This window comes from Calidris pugnax, unplaced genomic scaffold, assembly GCF_001431845.1.
Source record: "Calidris pugnax isolate Ruff unplaced genomic scaffold, ASM143184v1 scaffold38, whole genome shotgun sequence".
Classification (NCBI taxonomy): domain Eukaryota; kingdom Metazoa; phylum Chordata; class Aves; order Charadriiformes; family Scolopacidae; genus Calidris; species Calidris pugnax.
This window is the reverse complement of record NW_015090995.1, coordinates 7,383,736-7,399,352: the sequence shown is the minus strand read 5'-3', so window position 1 is coordinate 7,399,352 and position 15,617 is coordinate 7,383,736. Positions and strand designations below refer to the sequence as shown.

Below are 15,617 nucleotides of genomic sequence, written 5' to 3'. Positions count from 1 at the left end.
TTTGCGGGGCCTGTGCTGAGCGGGCGCTGTGGGAGGCTGCCGCTGCGGCCCCGGGAGGCTCTTTGATCTGGTTGACACAGTAAAGCAAAGACATGGGACTAATAATAATACTTGGCACTTTTACGGTCCTAGCAGCTCGGAGCACTTTATCAGCCTTAACCAATTACCCCTCCAACTATCTCCGTGGAAGAGGGGCTGTCTCAATTTTATAGGTGGGTAAACTGAGGTGCAGAGCTCGGCTGGGACAGGAGCAGCCTCTGCTTTAGGGTGAGGAGCACACCCCTGGGCTAGAAAGCCTCCCCCAGCGAAGGCAAGGGCCCTTTGGAGCAGCACGGGAGGATCCCATCAGCAGTTGGAATGCAGATCCATCCCTTTCCTCCTGCTGGCTCCCCACAGTTCTTCCTGGGCACCTGCTGCCTTGGTATGAGTAATATACTGCTACGTTATTTCAACCACAGGTCACAAAACCTGAGCAGAGTAAAGATCTGCAGGTTTGAAGCAGTAGAAGGGCTCCACCTGCTCTTCAAGATGCCCAGGTGGTGCTTTCAAAGAGTCTGTTGGCAGGAATATAGGCCAAGAAGAGCGAGGCACTCCTGTTTTCCCCGTGAGACCGAGCCCTCCGGCAGGGCGAGGTGTGCCGGGGCCTGGAGCTGGGAACGTGGTGCTGGGTGAAGAGAAGAGCTTGCAGAGAAGATGGGTGAAATCGATGGCTCCTCCTCCACTGCCTACCTGCCGGGCGGCATGCTCTCCCCAGCCGGGATGAGCCAACTGGCTCTTGAGGTTGGAAAATTAAGAGACCAAGGGGCCTGACTCACAGTCCCATTTTGCCCGCACCAGATTGTACAGAAATAACCAGTTTATCCTCCCTGGTCTGTAAAACAAAGGCCAAACTTGTGCACAGCAACTGCCGGTAACACACAGCCCACTGGCCGCCAGACATGGATGCCGGTCCTGCTTAACGACACTTAAAAAAGTCCTACTGGTGTCTGCCTGCCTCATTAGGCACTTAAATATCTTTGGGATTCACGTCCTGAGCCTTTTGTGCCACACGGTCCCCTGCTGCTAATGGACATCATCAACTATCCTGAAAGGGCAAAGCAAAAAAAAAATATATTTATTAAAGATTGTGAGGCTCAAACAGGGGGCTAATGGGAGCCGCTTAGGCCATAGTGGAGCCAGCTAATAGGTTAAAGAGAATAATAATTTATGGGCTGAGAAGAGGAAAGGAGTGCAGGTCCTGCTCTGCCAGGTGATTCTGTTTCCCCGGCTGCTGCACAAAGCTGGCAGGGCTGACAAGGAGCAGCCTGTAAACTTGAAACAAAGCATGTTTCTGCAGCTGGATGGGGTCAAGCACAGCTCTATATTAGCAAAGAAAAAAAAAAGAGATTTCACAACTTTATAGCTTCGGGCTGGTTTCCCCTCAGGGAGTGAAAATAGGCTGGTCTCACCGCCTCCTGCCACTGCCCCGGCTCTTGCCTGTCCCAGCCATTCATCAAGCACAGAGCTCCAGGATGTGAGACCCAGCAGGGTCAGCGCTCGGGTCCTTTCGCTCCTTGAAAAGGGATTAAGACAACATCAGAACAATTAAAATCTCCTTTTTTGATGCAAATCCGACTTTGAGCTTAAAATGGCATTTCTTTTTCCTTCAACCAAGTTGTTTAAATCCCAGACATTAAATTGTAGCATCATAAATCTTGATAAGGACAAAACCAACGTGAAGCACAGAAGCTGGGAGCTTCTCCCTGGTTTCTGGCTCTGACACGTGTGAGCCCGGCAGCAGGGTTCAGCCCAGCAGCAAAAGGCCCTTTGGGCTGGGGGGACAAATCTTTGCTGTAGCTGTGGGTTGTTTTAATTGACACACAGCCGTGACACAGCCCGGACCACTGTCATGGGAAAGACATGAGAAAAAGAAAGAAAAACCAACCGTCTCCACTTCCTGAGCTCAGGAAAGCAAAGAAATTGGGATCTGTGTCCCCATCACATCCATGGTCATATCAGGTTGGCTGCACAGAGAGTGCACAGCCCTGTGCAAACAGCCCAACACTCACACAGCCCAACACCACCAGCACACACAGCCCAACACACCAGCACACACAGCCCAACACCAGCACACACAGCCCAATGCACACTCCCAACACACACAGTCCAACAACACACAGCCCAACACCAGCACACACAGCCCAATGCAGACAGCGTTGCCCTCGTTAGGCAAATGGCTGCCTCGGGCAGAGGGAGGATGAAAGCCAAGTCCCAGACCCGCTGCATAACGGGAAATGGATCAAGACGTCTATAAAACAGCATTATTTGTTCTGCGCAGCGCCATGAAACCATCGAGTGAGCGGGGAGGGAGCAAAGAAAATGGCTGTGATTAACTACAGCTCCACTGGTTTCAGCCTGGCTGCTTTAATAAGGCGCCTTTCCCCAGCTTTGTGCAGGATTGTACACAGGAGGCCTCTTGACCAGACGGAGTCTTAAGTTCTCAGTAACTCCTGCAGCTGCCAACCAGTACTTGTGTTTTAGCTTGCCCAGGAGACACCCTTATTGGCATTTAAAACACCTCGCTCTCTTCCAGACTCTTTTCTTTTTTTCCTCTTTTTTTTTTTTTTTCATTTTTTCAAATTTGCTGTATAGACAGGAGGGAATAGAAGGTGAAACAGGCATTAATTTGGCATTAAGCACCAAAACCTGTGCTCAGCCTGAATAGATGCCTGGGCAGATGTGCCAGGGCCAAGTGTCCCCCCGGGGAGCGTGTGCCGTCTGCCCTTCAGCGCAGGCAGGCAGCAGGAGAGGTGGCAGAGCCGGCCACTCGTCCTCATGCCTTTCCCCATCCTTGCCTGCCCTGCAGCCAGCTGCCAGGGTCCCCTCCAGGGACCACCCTGCACATCTGTGGCACCGTTCTGGCAGCGCAGGGACGTCGGGGCAGGACCAGGAGGCCAGTGCCAGCCTCACGCCAGGCGCTCGCTCCGGCTCCCAGAGTGGTGTAAATCAGGGGTTACCCTGCTGCAGGCAGCGGAATAGCTCCTGATTTACAACATCCTACATGAGAGGAGAACTTGACCTTACACTTCAACATCAGCGCGGCTGCCTTTGTTGAAAGCTTCTTAAGACAGACATGTAATCAATCCTGGAGAGCCACCGAGCAGCAGAGCTCAGGTTCTGCATAAGTCAGGGCTAGGCTTCCCAGAGAAATTGCCTGATCCAGGTTCCCCTGACATCCATTCCTAGCTGCTCCCTGCTTTTCTGATGGGAAAGAGTGTGGTTTTCTGTTTTGCCTTTGTCACAAATGGGCTGCTTTAGATTAATACAATCCACAAAGAGAATTTTTCCATAATAAGTCTGACTTACCTATGCTACTAACCTTTCAGACAGACAGGCTTTTAGTGAGCTCAGGTCTTTGGAAATTCTGGCCTTTATAGGCATTTGGTGTTATTTTAGAATCCAAGAGGAAAAAGCTTGCTGCCTTGCCTGTTTTCATGGCCATAATTATGAGGGCAGTCTGGTGACGTAACCTGTTTGGGAAATAAATGATAGCTTTCAACAGCGAGCGCCGTCAGACACTTCGTTCCTTGTAACTATTTTAGAAATCCAAATTCATTCTGTGCCTCCACGGCACCAGATGCTGCTCTTAACTTCTGCCTGTGCGAGTCCCATGTCACACCCCTGCCTTCAGCAGACCTGTTCCCCTCCAGGGCAGCAGAGTTTGCCTCGTGGCATAAGTCTACGTACGTATGTGTGCCTTGTGGTGGGATCTGCTCACCCAGTAAACGCAATGGGAGAAGTGAGCAGACCCATTTAGTCTCACTGCCCTACTGGTTGTGATTGTTCACCTCAGTGATTCGGACCACGAAAGCAAAGGCAGGACCAAACTTAAGGCATTTTCACACTTTAAGCAGAGAGAAGAAAGGGGGAAGGCAAAGCACAGAGAAGGTGTATTTCGCAGGACAGAAATGAGACAATTTATGGTGATGGAGGCGTTACCTGTTACAGCCCCACACCAGCCAGAACTGCAGCTCTGTTTCTCCAGCTGATGAAATGTCACCCCGTGGGCATCCCGCCTTCACCCCCCGCACCCCGGCGCTCCAGCCCTGGCTGTCTGCTGGGCCCAGGGAGAGGCGGCCGCCCGGCGCTCGGGTTGTCACCCAGGAGAGCACTGGCCATTGCAGCATGTGCCAACCCTGCCAAAACACATGTTTAAGAACCAGCAGTTACAAGTACAACCGGAGCCAGCAAGATAATAATGCTGCTTAGTCCTGTTCTGCTTCCAAGCTTGACTCCTCCGTGGCAAGGAAGGAGCATCATTTCCCTCTTGAGACGTGAGGCACTGGGACACGGAGGGGTGAAAAGCTCAACCAGCTCGAAAGCTTGACAAGAAAACAGAGTGAAAACAAGTGGCTACACAGCCCAGGTACCAGATAAAGTGTTTTCTGTAAATTCTGTGGGAAACAGTTGGCTTTTGCAGACATCCCTCCCCAGTGTTTGTAACCCAAATCCTGCCGAACTGTGAAGCTGAAAGGTGCGTTGACACCAGCTCGACGAAGAAGGAGAAGAGGGCATTTCGTGATGTTTATTAATATCCTAGAGCTGAGCGTGTGGGCAGTGGCCTTCTCTGCCATCTGTGCCGGCCGGGGGGGGTCTGGCGCTGCTGGCTCCCAGAGCCGTGGTCGGAGCGAAGGGCCGGGCGCCGCAGCCCCGCTCCCCGGCAGGACACAGCTCGCTGCAGAAAAGCTGCTGTCACCGTGCCAGTGTTCACGGCCAAACAAACTCACCTTTGTCCTCGCCCTGCCACAGACAGGCCCGCAGGCCTCCCTCCCCCTTCCCCGCCTCTGGGGCCGAGGCGGCGTCTCTGGCTCGTTCAGACACTCGCCGAGTTTTACAGCCCGTTTTGGGCAGTGGGTTGGTGGGGCTGATGGCCTTTGCTGGAAAAACGGGTTCCTCACCTTGGTTTTGGGCAAGGACGTGCCATTCTTGAGATGGAACCAGTCAGGGGCCATTCCCCTCAGAGCATCCTGCACTGTGAGGACCTGTCTTTGCCACCATGAAGCCACAGGGATCTCGGACAAGGCCCAGGGTGGTTGTGTTTGGGAGAGGTCTCCTGCCCACCTGAGCACCAGCAGCAGAGCTTGTCCCCAACTGCTTCACACCCTGACTGTCCCCTCAGGTTCTTGACTTCAGGAGCTGTTTTCTGCCAGCTGGCTCTGGAGAAAAGGCTCCTAGAAGGACCCGCTCCCAGGTGGGGACAATCTTGCCAAACCCTCCAGCATGGACCACTTTGAGGGAGCTCCTCCACCCAGGAGCTTTCCTCAGGCTGTCCCCACAGCGCGCCCCGGGCAAAGGGCAGCACCACACATCTTCTCCACTGCCCCAAGGAACCTGGGGCGGCATCTGGCTGTGTTTAAACGAGGCAATTTTAGCTACAGATTCTATTAGTGCATTTATTTAAGATTGCTAAAATCTTCCTGTTTCTTCCCACCCTTGCTGCCACCTGGGCTCCCCCAGGGCAGGCACCAGCTCTGTGTCCAAGGGGTGACACGCCATACCCACCACCCCTGAACCAGCCCCCCTCACTGCCATGGCTTTGTTTTCAGATGAACCAACTGATACGGGCATTTAGAAACCAGAACTGACACTTAAATACATGTGGTGCTATGTGAAAAAATAAAACCCAACAGAGATTAATTCCACGTTCACCTATAATTACACTGGAAAAGGAGAGCGGCCCTAAGAAAACCCATCTTAAAATAAAATTAAAGCCTGCTTCAATTCTTCGTCTAGCCCATTTCTCCTACTAACAGCACACACGCATTTGTACATGTTATTATATTGATGTTGTAGCATCCTGGACAAATCAAATTAATCCAAATATCTGCAGGTACGAGATGCTGTAGCTGAGAAATGAGCACATAAAGTTTATGCAATTTTCCCCTGGCAGTTTATTATGGTATGAAGAAAAAAACATTCTGTGCTTGAAGCTGACGTTATATTACAAATGTATTGCGAAGTATGACGTGACTATTAAAATATGATTACACAAAGTATGAACATTTTAAGAAGTTTACAGTACAGTGAATCTTTTATAAACAGACTCTTAAATATACATAGGACAATAGTAGCTGACAGAAAAAACATCAAAAATTAACTATTCATGTTTATAGACTTTTCCCCTGAAAAAAAAAGTCTCACATTAAAACAGAACTTATGAAAAGCCTTAAAACCAGGAACAAATCACCTGTACACTACAAACATACATGGCAGAGGTGCGCGAACCAGAGCTGCCCTGTCGCTGCCGGGCCGGGCAGTGTCTCCGGAGCCCCCTGTGCGCTGCCCGCACACACACGCTCCCTGAGGGACAGGGGACAGGCCTTGTCACCCCCGGACCCCCCAACGGGAGCACAGCAAGTTGAGAACCTGCCCAGGATCTCACACAACGGACCTCTGCGGGCATGTCCCTGGATGTGCCAGAGCCCGGAGGGGACCCAGATACCAGGATCGGGCTGCGAGACTGAGCTACGAGGGAATCGGCAGCTCCTTTTATGGATTTGTCTTTTTTTTTTTTTCTTTTTAACACAACTTCTCAATCTTTCCTCTTGATATGAGAGAACAGATGCCACATTTGATTTCCGCTGAGTCTGGTTGCAATGACACCCCTAATTCATGTGTTAAGTTATGTCAAAAACATAAGTATTTTATGCTGTAATACACAGTATTACTGAAACTAACAATATTATTTGCATATTTATAACAAGGTATAATGAAATCCCTATAATAAAACCAAAAGTTATGCTATAGATTTATTTACAAACAGTCCAGCAAAGAAGTATAAATACTTCTACATTTAAGGTTTAGGAAAACATAATTTACAAAATATTCAAATATATACAGTCATCTGAAAAACTGCCAATATTAAACTTTGATGCAGGCAAAGAATTGGCGGAGTCTATTCATTCCGTATTGAAAGAGGCGGCGGCTTTCCCGGCTCGTCTGTTATTTGCCAAAGTCAGACGTATGTTATTTACAAGGAGAGACTGCTCCTCTCCCAGCTAAACGTGGCCGGAGCTCTGAGCGTGCTGTCCCAAAATGTCGTCTATCATGGTCAGATTGTTCAACCACTCCTCGTCGTTGCTGCCGCTGTTCTTCATGAGGGAGTCGAGGAAGTCCGTGTCGCTGCAGCCGGCGGGCGCCGCGGCGCTGCTGTGCTGGGACACAAAGTCGTACTGCGGCAGCTCGGCAGCAGGCCCCATCCTGCCGAAGGCGTCGGGTGGCTGGCCCGGGGAGGGGTACCCGGGGGGACCCAGGCCCGAGGCAGGAGCCAGCTGGTTAAACCCGGACACTCCTTGGGGCACGGATTTCATAACATTCATAGCCGGCAAGGGTCCCCTGGTTAAATTGTGTCTCAAGTTCTGATTACTCATGGAGCTCAAGCCCTGGCCGGACTGCCCCATGCTCAGTTTTTGCATCTGCCTGACCTGGACGCCAGGAGCGATCTGGTTTGGTGGCACCACGGCCGGCTGGGAGAACTGCTGCCCCGGCGCGCCGGGTCTGACGCTCTGCTTGGAGAAGAGGGCGTTACCGGAGAACTGCTGCATGCTGGTGTCCATCTGGCTCTGACTGGGCATCCTCGGCACGGCGGTCGGCGTCCACATCTGGGCAGAGGAGTTGGGGTAGACGTTAGGGATTCTCGGCACGCTCGGCTGCCTCAAGTGCTGCTGGGTGGCAGAGTGGTTGGCTAAGGAGCCGGAGCTGAAGCCGGCCATCGGCATTCCCGGCCGCACGGCAGAGTGGCCGTGCCCCGTTTGGCACCCCGAGGTCATGCCCAGCGAGTTCTGGCTCGGCCGCAGCGGCATGTTGAAGTCAGAGTTGGGTGGGAAAATGCCCTGCTGCTTGCCGGGGTTGTGTGGAATCATCACCATCGTCCCGCTGCTGCTGGGGCTGGCGGTGGCGGGGGCCATGCCCGCGGAGCCCAGGGTGCTCTGGAGCATGGCTGGGCTGGAGGGCAGCATGCGGTGGTTGGGGGGAGGAGCTGGCATCACCTGGCTGCAGTCGGTGGGAACGGGCTGCTGCACGGCTGTGGACAGACAGACAGACAGACAGACAGACATTAGTCGGTGAGCGCACGTTCACCCCAGAATCACAGCAGAGCCTTTAAAGGCAGCTGCTCCATCTCTCTCTCCCATTACACGGGCCCCTCCTCCCTGTTCTTTGTCACAGAGTCATTCCTGGAGCAATAAGGAAATGCTTATAAAAAATAAAATGCGAAACGCTTGTATTTCAGGGCAAAGAATCATTAAGTGCCCTGTATTCAATCAGACCCCAGGCCCTGGCTCCTCGAGGCTGTCCATGGCACGCCGCTTCCCTCCTTACCTTGAAACTGATTTATCTGCTGAGCTGTAAACAAACTCCTCTGCTCAGATGTTACTCCCAGCATGTTTTGCCTCTGCTTTTCCTGCAAAACACGGGGGATAATAGTCAAGTTGCAGTCTCTTGACAAACAAGAATAGCAGCAGACACCTGAAGTGTAGCCACTGTCATCTCTAACAACCTCTCCCAAACACACACACACACACACCCCCTCTGATGAGACTCGGCACGGACAGTTCATTTGAGACCGGATCTTAATTGCTCCCATGCCCCTTCTTGCAAAGGTGTCCTGACAACAGCCCAGCAGCAGGAAGCACAGCCTTCAGCCCACGCTGTGCAGGCGGCCCAAGGCCCAAGGGGAGTTGGATGAACATGGAGACTCTCGTGTTCACCAGCTTATGAGTGAAGTGCAGCACGTGGGGAACTCTCCACGGATGGTGGAAGCTGAGGCTGGCTGTACCCCTGCTGTCTTAGAGCAGCACAGATAAGCTTGATGCCGACTGATGGCAAGGAGGCAGAGTTGGTTTTGAAAGGGAGTTTGATCAAGGAGCAGGACAGTACTCAGTTGAGGGTTTTACTGAGCTACTTCTCATTTCCCATCCAAAGAAATGAGCCTCTTTGACCCAAATCCAGCAGTGCACTCAGAAAGTCAGAGGCACATGTTCAGTGCTGCCTCACCCAACCGGACTGCGGGATTCCCCCATCCCTGCTCCTTCACAGCATGTTACAGCCAAGTCCAGGACAAACTGGAGTCTAACATCTGCTCTGGTAGATCCCCAGGGAGCCAGGAGAAAGGCGAGCATGGAGAACATCTCTCCTGGGGCTGACTCACTCTCCAAGCCTCCCTTCTCTGCATCTTCCCTCCCAACTTCGTGGCTGGCCCCATCCTGCCGAAGGCGTCGGGTGGCTGGCCCGGGGAGGGGTACCCGGGGGGACCCAGGCCCGAGGCAGGAGCCAGCTGGTTAAACCCGGACACTCCTTGGGGCACGGATTTCATAACATTCATAGCCGGCAAGGGTCCCCTGGTTAAATTGTGTCTCAAGTTCTGATTACTCATGGAGCTCAAGCCCTGGCCGGACTGCCCCATGCTCAGTTTTTGCATCTGCCTGACCTGGACGCCAGGAGCGATCTGGTTTGGTGGCACCACGGCCGGCTGGGAGAACTGCTGCCCCGGCGCGCCGGGTCTGACGCTCTGCTTGGAGAAGAGGGCGTTACCGGAGAACTGCTGCAGGCTGGTGTCCATCTGGCTCTGACTGGGCATCCTCGGCACGGCGGTCGGCGTCCACATCTGGGCAGAGGAGTTGGGGTAGACGTTAGGGATTCTCGGCACGCTCGGCTGCCTCAAGTGCTGCTGGGTGGCAGAGTGGTTGGCTAAGGAGCCGGAGCTGAAGCCGGCCATCGGCATTCCCGGCCGCACGGCAGAGTGGCCGTGCCCCGTTTGGCACCCCGAGGTCATGCCCAGCGAGTTCTGGCTCGGCCGCAGCGGCATGTTGAAGTCAGAGTTGGGTGGGAAAATGCCCTGCTGCTTGCCGGGGTTGTGTGGAATCATCACCATCGTCCCGCTGCTGCTGGGGCTGGCGGTGGCGGGGGCCATGCCCGCGGAGCCCAGGGTGCTCTGGAGCATGGCTGGGCTGGAGGGCAGCATGCGGTGGTTGGGGGGAGGAGCTGGCATCACCTGGCTGCAGTCGGTGGGAACGGGCTGCTGCACGGCTGTGGACAGACAGACAGACAGACAGACAGACATTAGTCGGTGAGCGCACGTTCACCCCAGAATCACAGCAGAGCCTTTAAAGGCAGCTGCTCCATCTCTCTCTCCCATTACACGGGCCCCTCCTCCCTGTTCTTTGTCACAGAGTCATTCCTGGAGCAATAAGGAAATGCTTATAAAAAATAAAATGCGAAACGCTTGTATTTCAGGGCAAAGAATCATTAAGTGCCCTGTATTCAATCAGACCCCAGGCCCTGGCTCCTCGAGGCTGTCCATGGCACGCCGCTTCCCTCCTTACCTTGAAACTGATTTATCTGCTGAGCTGTAAACAAACTCCTCTGCTCAGATGTTACTCCCAGCATGTTTTGCCTCTGCTTTTCCTGCAAAACACGGGGGATAATAGTCAAGTTGCAGTCTCTTGACAAACAAGAATAGCAGCAGACACCTGAAGTGTAGCCACTGTCATCATTAACAACCTCTCCCAAACACACACACACACACACCCCCTCTGATGAGACTCGGTCATTAACAACCTCTCCCAAACACACACACGCCCCCCCTCTGATGAGACTCAGCACGGACAGTTCATTTGAGACCGGATCTTAATTGCTCCCATGCCCCTTCTTGCAAAGGTGTCCTGACAACAGCCCAGCAGCAGGAAGCACAGCCTTCAGCCCACGCTGTGCAGGCGGCCCAAGGCCCAAGGGGAGTTGGATGAACATGGAGACTCTCGTGTTCACCAGCTTATGAGTGAAGTGCAGCACGTGGGGAACTCTCCACGGATGGTGGAAGCTGAGGCTGGCTGTACCCCTGCTGTCTTAGAGCAGCACAGATAAGCTTGATGCCGACTGATGGCAAGGAGGCAGAGTTGGTTTTGAAAGGGAGTTTGATCAAGGAGCAGGACAGTACTCAGTTGAGGGTTTTACTGAGCTACTTCTCATTTCCCATCCAAAGAAATGAGCCTCTTTGACCCAAATCCAGCAGTGCACTCAGAAAGTCAGAGGCACATGTTCAGTGCTGCCTCACCCAACCGGACTGCGGGATTCCCCCATCCCTGCTCCTTCACAGCATGTTACAGCCAAGTCCAGGACAAACTGGAGTCTAACATCTGCTCTGGTAGATCCCCAGGGAGCCAGGAGAAAGGCGAGCATGGAGAACATCTCTCCTGGGGCTGACTCACTCTCCAAGCCTCCCTTCTCTGCATCTTCCCTCCCAACTTCGTGGCTGACCAAGGATGACGGCAATGATACGGAGGTGACTGAATCCTTCCCTTGCACACGAGTGGGCAGATCTGCACTTGGACTTGCTGAGCAGCCCTTGGCCCTGGCCTCTCCTGGGCATGACATCCTGGACTCACCACAGCCCTAGTCTGACTCAACCCAGCAATTCCAGGGTCACTCCTTAGTATTTGCTGACTGGTGGTTTCCCCATTCCAGTTAGTCCTGTCCTTCCCCGTGAGGTGGAGAGCACGGGGACCCACAGAGGACTCAGCACCGCACCTGCATCAGCTGTCGTTTCATTATTTGCTGCTTCAGTAAATGGTTCCTCATCGTGTACCCGTTCACCGTGGCTGGTGCCGGCACTGAGCCTCCGCTTGGGATGGAGCCCGGCTCCTGAAGTCTGGCAACAATTCCAGCATTTTGATCCTGCCAAGAAAGATGAAAAAAAGAAAATTAATCTCATCAGGGAGATAACAACAGAAGCCCTTATCCTCTCTGCTGATGCCCTCTCTCCGGTCTTTGGCTGTCCCAAGGCCAAAACACCTTGTGGATTCACAGGGACCCACACGTCACAGTGAGGACAGCGAGGGGCAGGGGACTGCGCTGATTTTTGAGGATCAACACAAGAAGTGAGAGAAGCAAAAGGTTAATCCAAAATTCGTTGTGACTAGCCCAAGGCTACAGGACTGATTCACTACCATTACTGGAGTCACATGGCTGCCTGGCTGGCAGAAGGGATGTGAGTAAAGCGTCACATTTCCCACCAGTTCCCCAACTGTTACACTGAAAGACATAAGGAAAGAAAAGTTGCATCAGGGTAGGATTTGGCAATTGGACATAAAAGAGAAGCCTACAGTAAAAGAAAACAGCAAACCAAAGGCAGAAGAGGGGAAAAGATGCTATCAGACCAGGAATATGGAAAGATGGGGAAGAGGTGGACCTGGGATTGAAGTGGTTCTTGTGGGTTCTGTGATCAGAAAAATTAGGGGAATGAAAGGAGAGGAGAACATGCAAAAATGCAGGGTCACAGCCAGACACAAATCAGTAATGCAGAGGTTCTGACTCCTGGCTGGTGCAGACTGGCCTTGCTGTAAGTCCCCAATGAAAGATCTGAGTTGACTTACACCAGCTGAGGACTTGTCTCCAAAGAAAGGGCATTGTGGGGAGAAGAGAAAAAAAATATTCACAAGAACACAATAAAGACACAACCCAAAAGGGAAAAAGAATAAAAAAAATACTTAAGTCTAAACACCTTAGAAGCTGGCAGGGAAATACAAGAGAAAAATGAAGGAAGAAGTCAAGGCCTCACTGAAGACAAGATTCTGTAAGTGCTGTACCCAGGCACAGCAGTACCAGTGTATTCCCTTTTCTCCATTTTCACATCTAGTTTCTACATTATTTATGATGTTTTGTTATTATTGGCAGGGAGAAGTATGTATATTATATCCAGCATCCTTAGCCAGGCCATGCTTCCTTTGTTTTCAGAATGGAAGCCCACATCCTTTGTTTGAGAATCAATGTTATCAGGAGATAAGCAAGAAGAAAATGGTTGTTGCCTTTTGACATCTGACAATTAGAAGCATGCTCAGATGGAGAAAACAGGATACGAGCCATGTTTCAGTGTGGCCAGAAGAAAGCCTTGGGAGGCATTTATCACCAGGCAAGCTTCTCAGGCCTGGGGCACCTTTCCACAGCAGCTTCACCATGAGGAATCACCCAACTCTTTCCAAGATATTCTCCGTAAGAGCGATTACCAAGAAGGGCACTGAAATTACTCATTTTTATGGTGCCTCCTTTTGTTGTAGCACTTTGGTCTATTATGCAAAAGCATAATTGATGAAATGTAAATGCCTGCTAGATAATTTACTAAAAGACACAAACCTGCAGCTCATCACTGCTCTCATTATCATTGCTATTCATGGGTAGCCTCATAAGACTAGACTTTATTACTGGTCCTTCGCTTACAATTCTGCTGGACATCTCCCCTCCTCCCCCTTCCCTCCTACCCATTTTACTCCCTCTCTCCCACAGAAAAAGAGGGAGGGGAGGAAAAAAGTAAATATGATTTACTACAGATGTAAATATGAAAGTTCATGTAAAGCTAGCACTCTGCTTTCATGTCAGACAGGATTCTGCAGCCACAGTTAAGCTTTGAATAATGCAGATTGCCTCCAGGGGAATATTTGAAAGTGCAGGGATTCAGTTTGTGTACTCTGCACATGAAAGACACTGAAATGTTCATACCACCAAAATCCCTGCCATCTATCCAATTTCCTCCAAACTTGTCTCGTTGCGTGCAGAGGGTCTGTGCTTACTGAAGCAAATGAGTTTAGTGCAAGGACAATCATTCTGATGTCTCGCTCAGGGCTATTGCATTAACAAGTCATAACATTAAAGTCTCTTTTCCTAATCATGTCCACCTCATTCTAATTTCTCCTAAGCATCATCAAGAAAATAATGTTGATTTTTCCATATTATTAATGGTAAAGAAGTGTAAATCACATTTCTAATTGCGGCTCTTGTGCTGCGGCAGTACAACAGCTTAATTACATGGGACTTTCTGCAGGCCCCCTATAGCAATAATGACAATCACCCAAGTTCATTTGCAGATACACAGAATGGGTTGCTGAGTTTTTCAGAGCGAAGTTGTATAATTAGCCAGTAAAGAAACAATCTATACGTATAAATTTTGCTTTTGGGGAAATTAGGACAAAATAGCATAGATGGAAAGACAAGGAATTAATTCAAAATCTTGCCTTCTACAGTTCACATTTAGGTTAAGCCAAAAAAAGAAAAAAAAAAAAAAAGGAAAAGGAAAAAGTTCTCTCTTTTCACCACTAGTGGGAACTACTGTATTCCCTTACAATAAAAAACAACCACCTAAACGTCACGACTAAGAATAGCTCTGGTGTAGTCTAAAGGACACTGCTATCTGTACCAAAGGTTAATGAACTTTAAACATTTTTCCTTTTCATCACTCCTCAAGAAAAATAATTTTCCTTCCCATAGTAAGGCCAAGCCAAACAAGCCATAATCTTAACTTGTCTATAGTTTGGACTATCCCATTTTAAAATCCAGAAAGGCAGCAAAGAGAGGGTTCTGGTGTGGAAGTTGGGAACGATGGAAGGGGGTGTTTGCACCCGCAGGGTCGTGTGGCTGAGCCAGCCGTAAGCTACGCTGGAGGATACAGATGGCTACAGGGGATTCCTGTTCTTCAACTTTTAAAAAAATGCGTTTGCATGTTGGTATCAGATTTTTTTACATTTTTCCCTCTAAAAACTCGTATTAAAATATCAAATGGTCAGAATCCCTAACCAAACAGCCCGCCACGCGGGCCTGGAATCGGAGAGCATGTGTTTGAGAGCGTGTCTCTGTTGCTAGGCAAACTGGGGCACAGCAGGTCCCCAGCTCCCGCAGCCCTCCCTGGGCTCCCAGTGTGGCAATTTCTGTTCAAAAAGGCACTGGGGCTCAGCTTCACGGCTTTGGCTCAGTATCTCACGCGCTAGTTTCGAGAGCAATGAGGAAAGAGCCAGGCTGCAGGTTTGCAGGGACGTGTACTGTCAGTGTCAGCACCCAGCCACCGGCCGGGATTGTAAAAGCCGTTGCACAGCCCAGTGAAACCAGTCCCTCCCAGTCTGTGCACAACGGCAGGCTGGGGCTGGGCAAACACATCTGCAGATCTCTGCGTCCAGTGGTCGAGAGCGGGGTCTGGTCTGACAGAACATTCAGGCACACACTTGGTGCAAAGTGTGCCAACAGTCCCACTAAGACCTACCACCTATATTTATGAATACACATCCTTAAAATATATGTATATATATGAATATACATCCATTAAAACCCACTGAGGAGCTCGACCTGCCCAGCCCCGTCATCTGACTACGTACGAGATGCACAACTGCAGTAAATAAGCGCGGAGATTAATTGTTCTGTGTGAACACTGTTGATAAACTCCAGTCCTCAGCTCTTAGTTATATATCCAGTAATCACTTTGTGGCTTCACTTAAGTGAGAATGAAGAAATTTATGGCCCCTAATTCCTCTGAATCCTCATTAACAAACAGTCCAAAAAGCATTTAAAAGCAAGACTTTCTGAGGATCTGAGCTAGAGCTTTAATCGCTCTTTGGCAAATATGTAAAAATCCCTCTGATCTTTAATAAAGAGCATTCATTGTTTTTTAGGACTATGTGAAAACACTAAACTCATTTATCATTATTAAACTTTCCCATCTGCTCTTATGGTGCAACTCCAAAGAATAAAACAAAGAAATGTACATGTTAAATTTTATTGACTTAAGCCCGGAGCTGTTGGAGATGTACAATTTATTTCAGTGA

General features: G+C 50.5%; 1 protein-coding gene across 1 annotated transcript in view; it reads right to left on the bottom strand.

The window, feature by feature from the left end:
- Positions 1-5,910: 5,910 nt before the first annotated feature.
- The window catches only part of MAMLD1 (mastermind like domain containing 1), an 85,838-nt gene continuing 76,131 nt past the window's right edge, over positions 5,911-15,617 (bottom strand). Inside the window, exons 3-5 of the mRNA XM_014955364.1 lie at positions 11,563-11,709; positions 10,362-10,443; positions 5,911-8,062 (exon numbers count right to left, since the gene is read on the bottom strand). Coding sequence (XP_014810850.1) covers positions 7,038-8,062; positions 10,362-10,443; positions 11,563-11,709 — 1,254 coding nt within the window. The 3' untranslated portion in view covers positions 5,911-7,037. The remainder of the gene's footprint in view (positions 8,063-10,361; positions 10,444-11,562; positions 11,710-15,617) is intronic.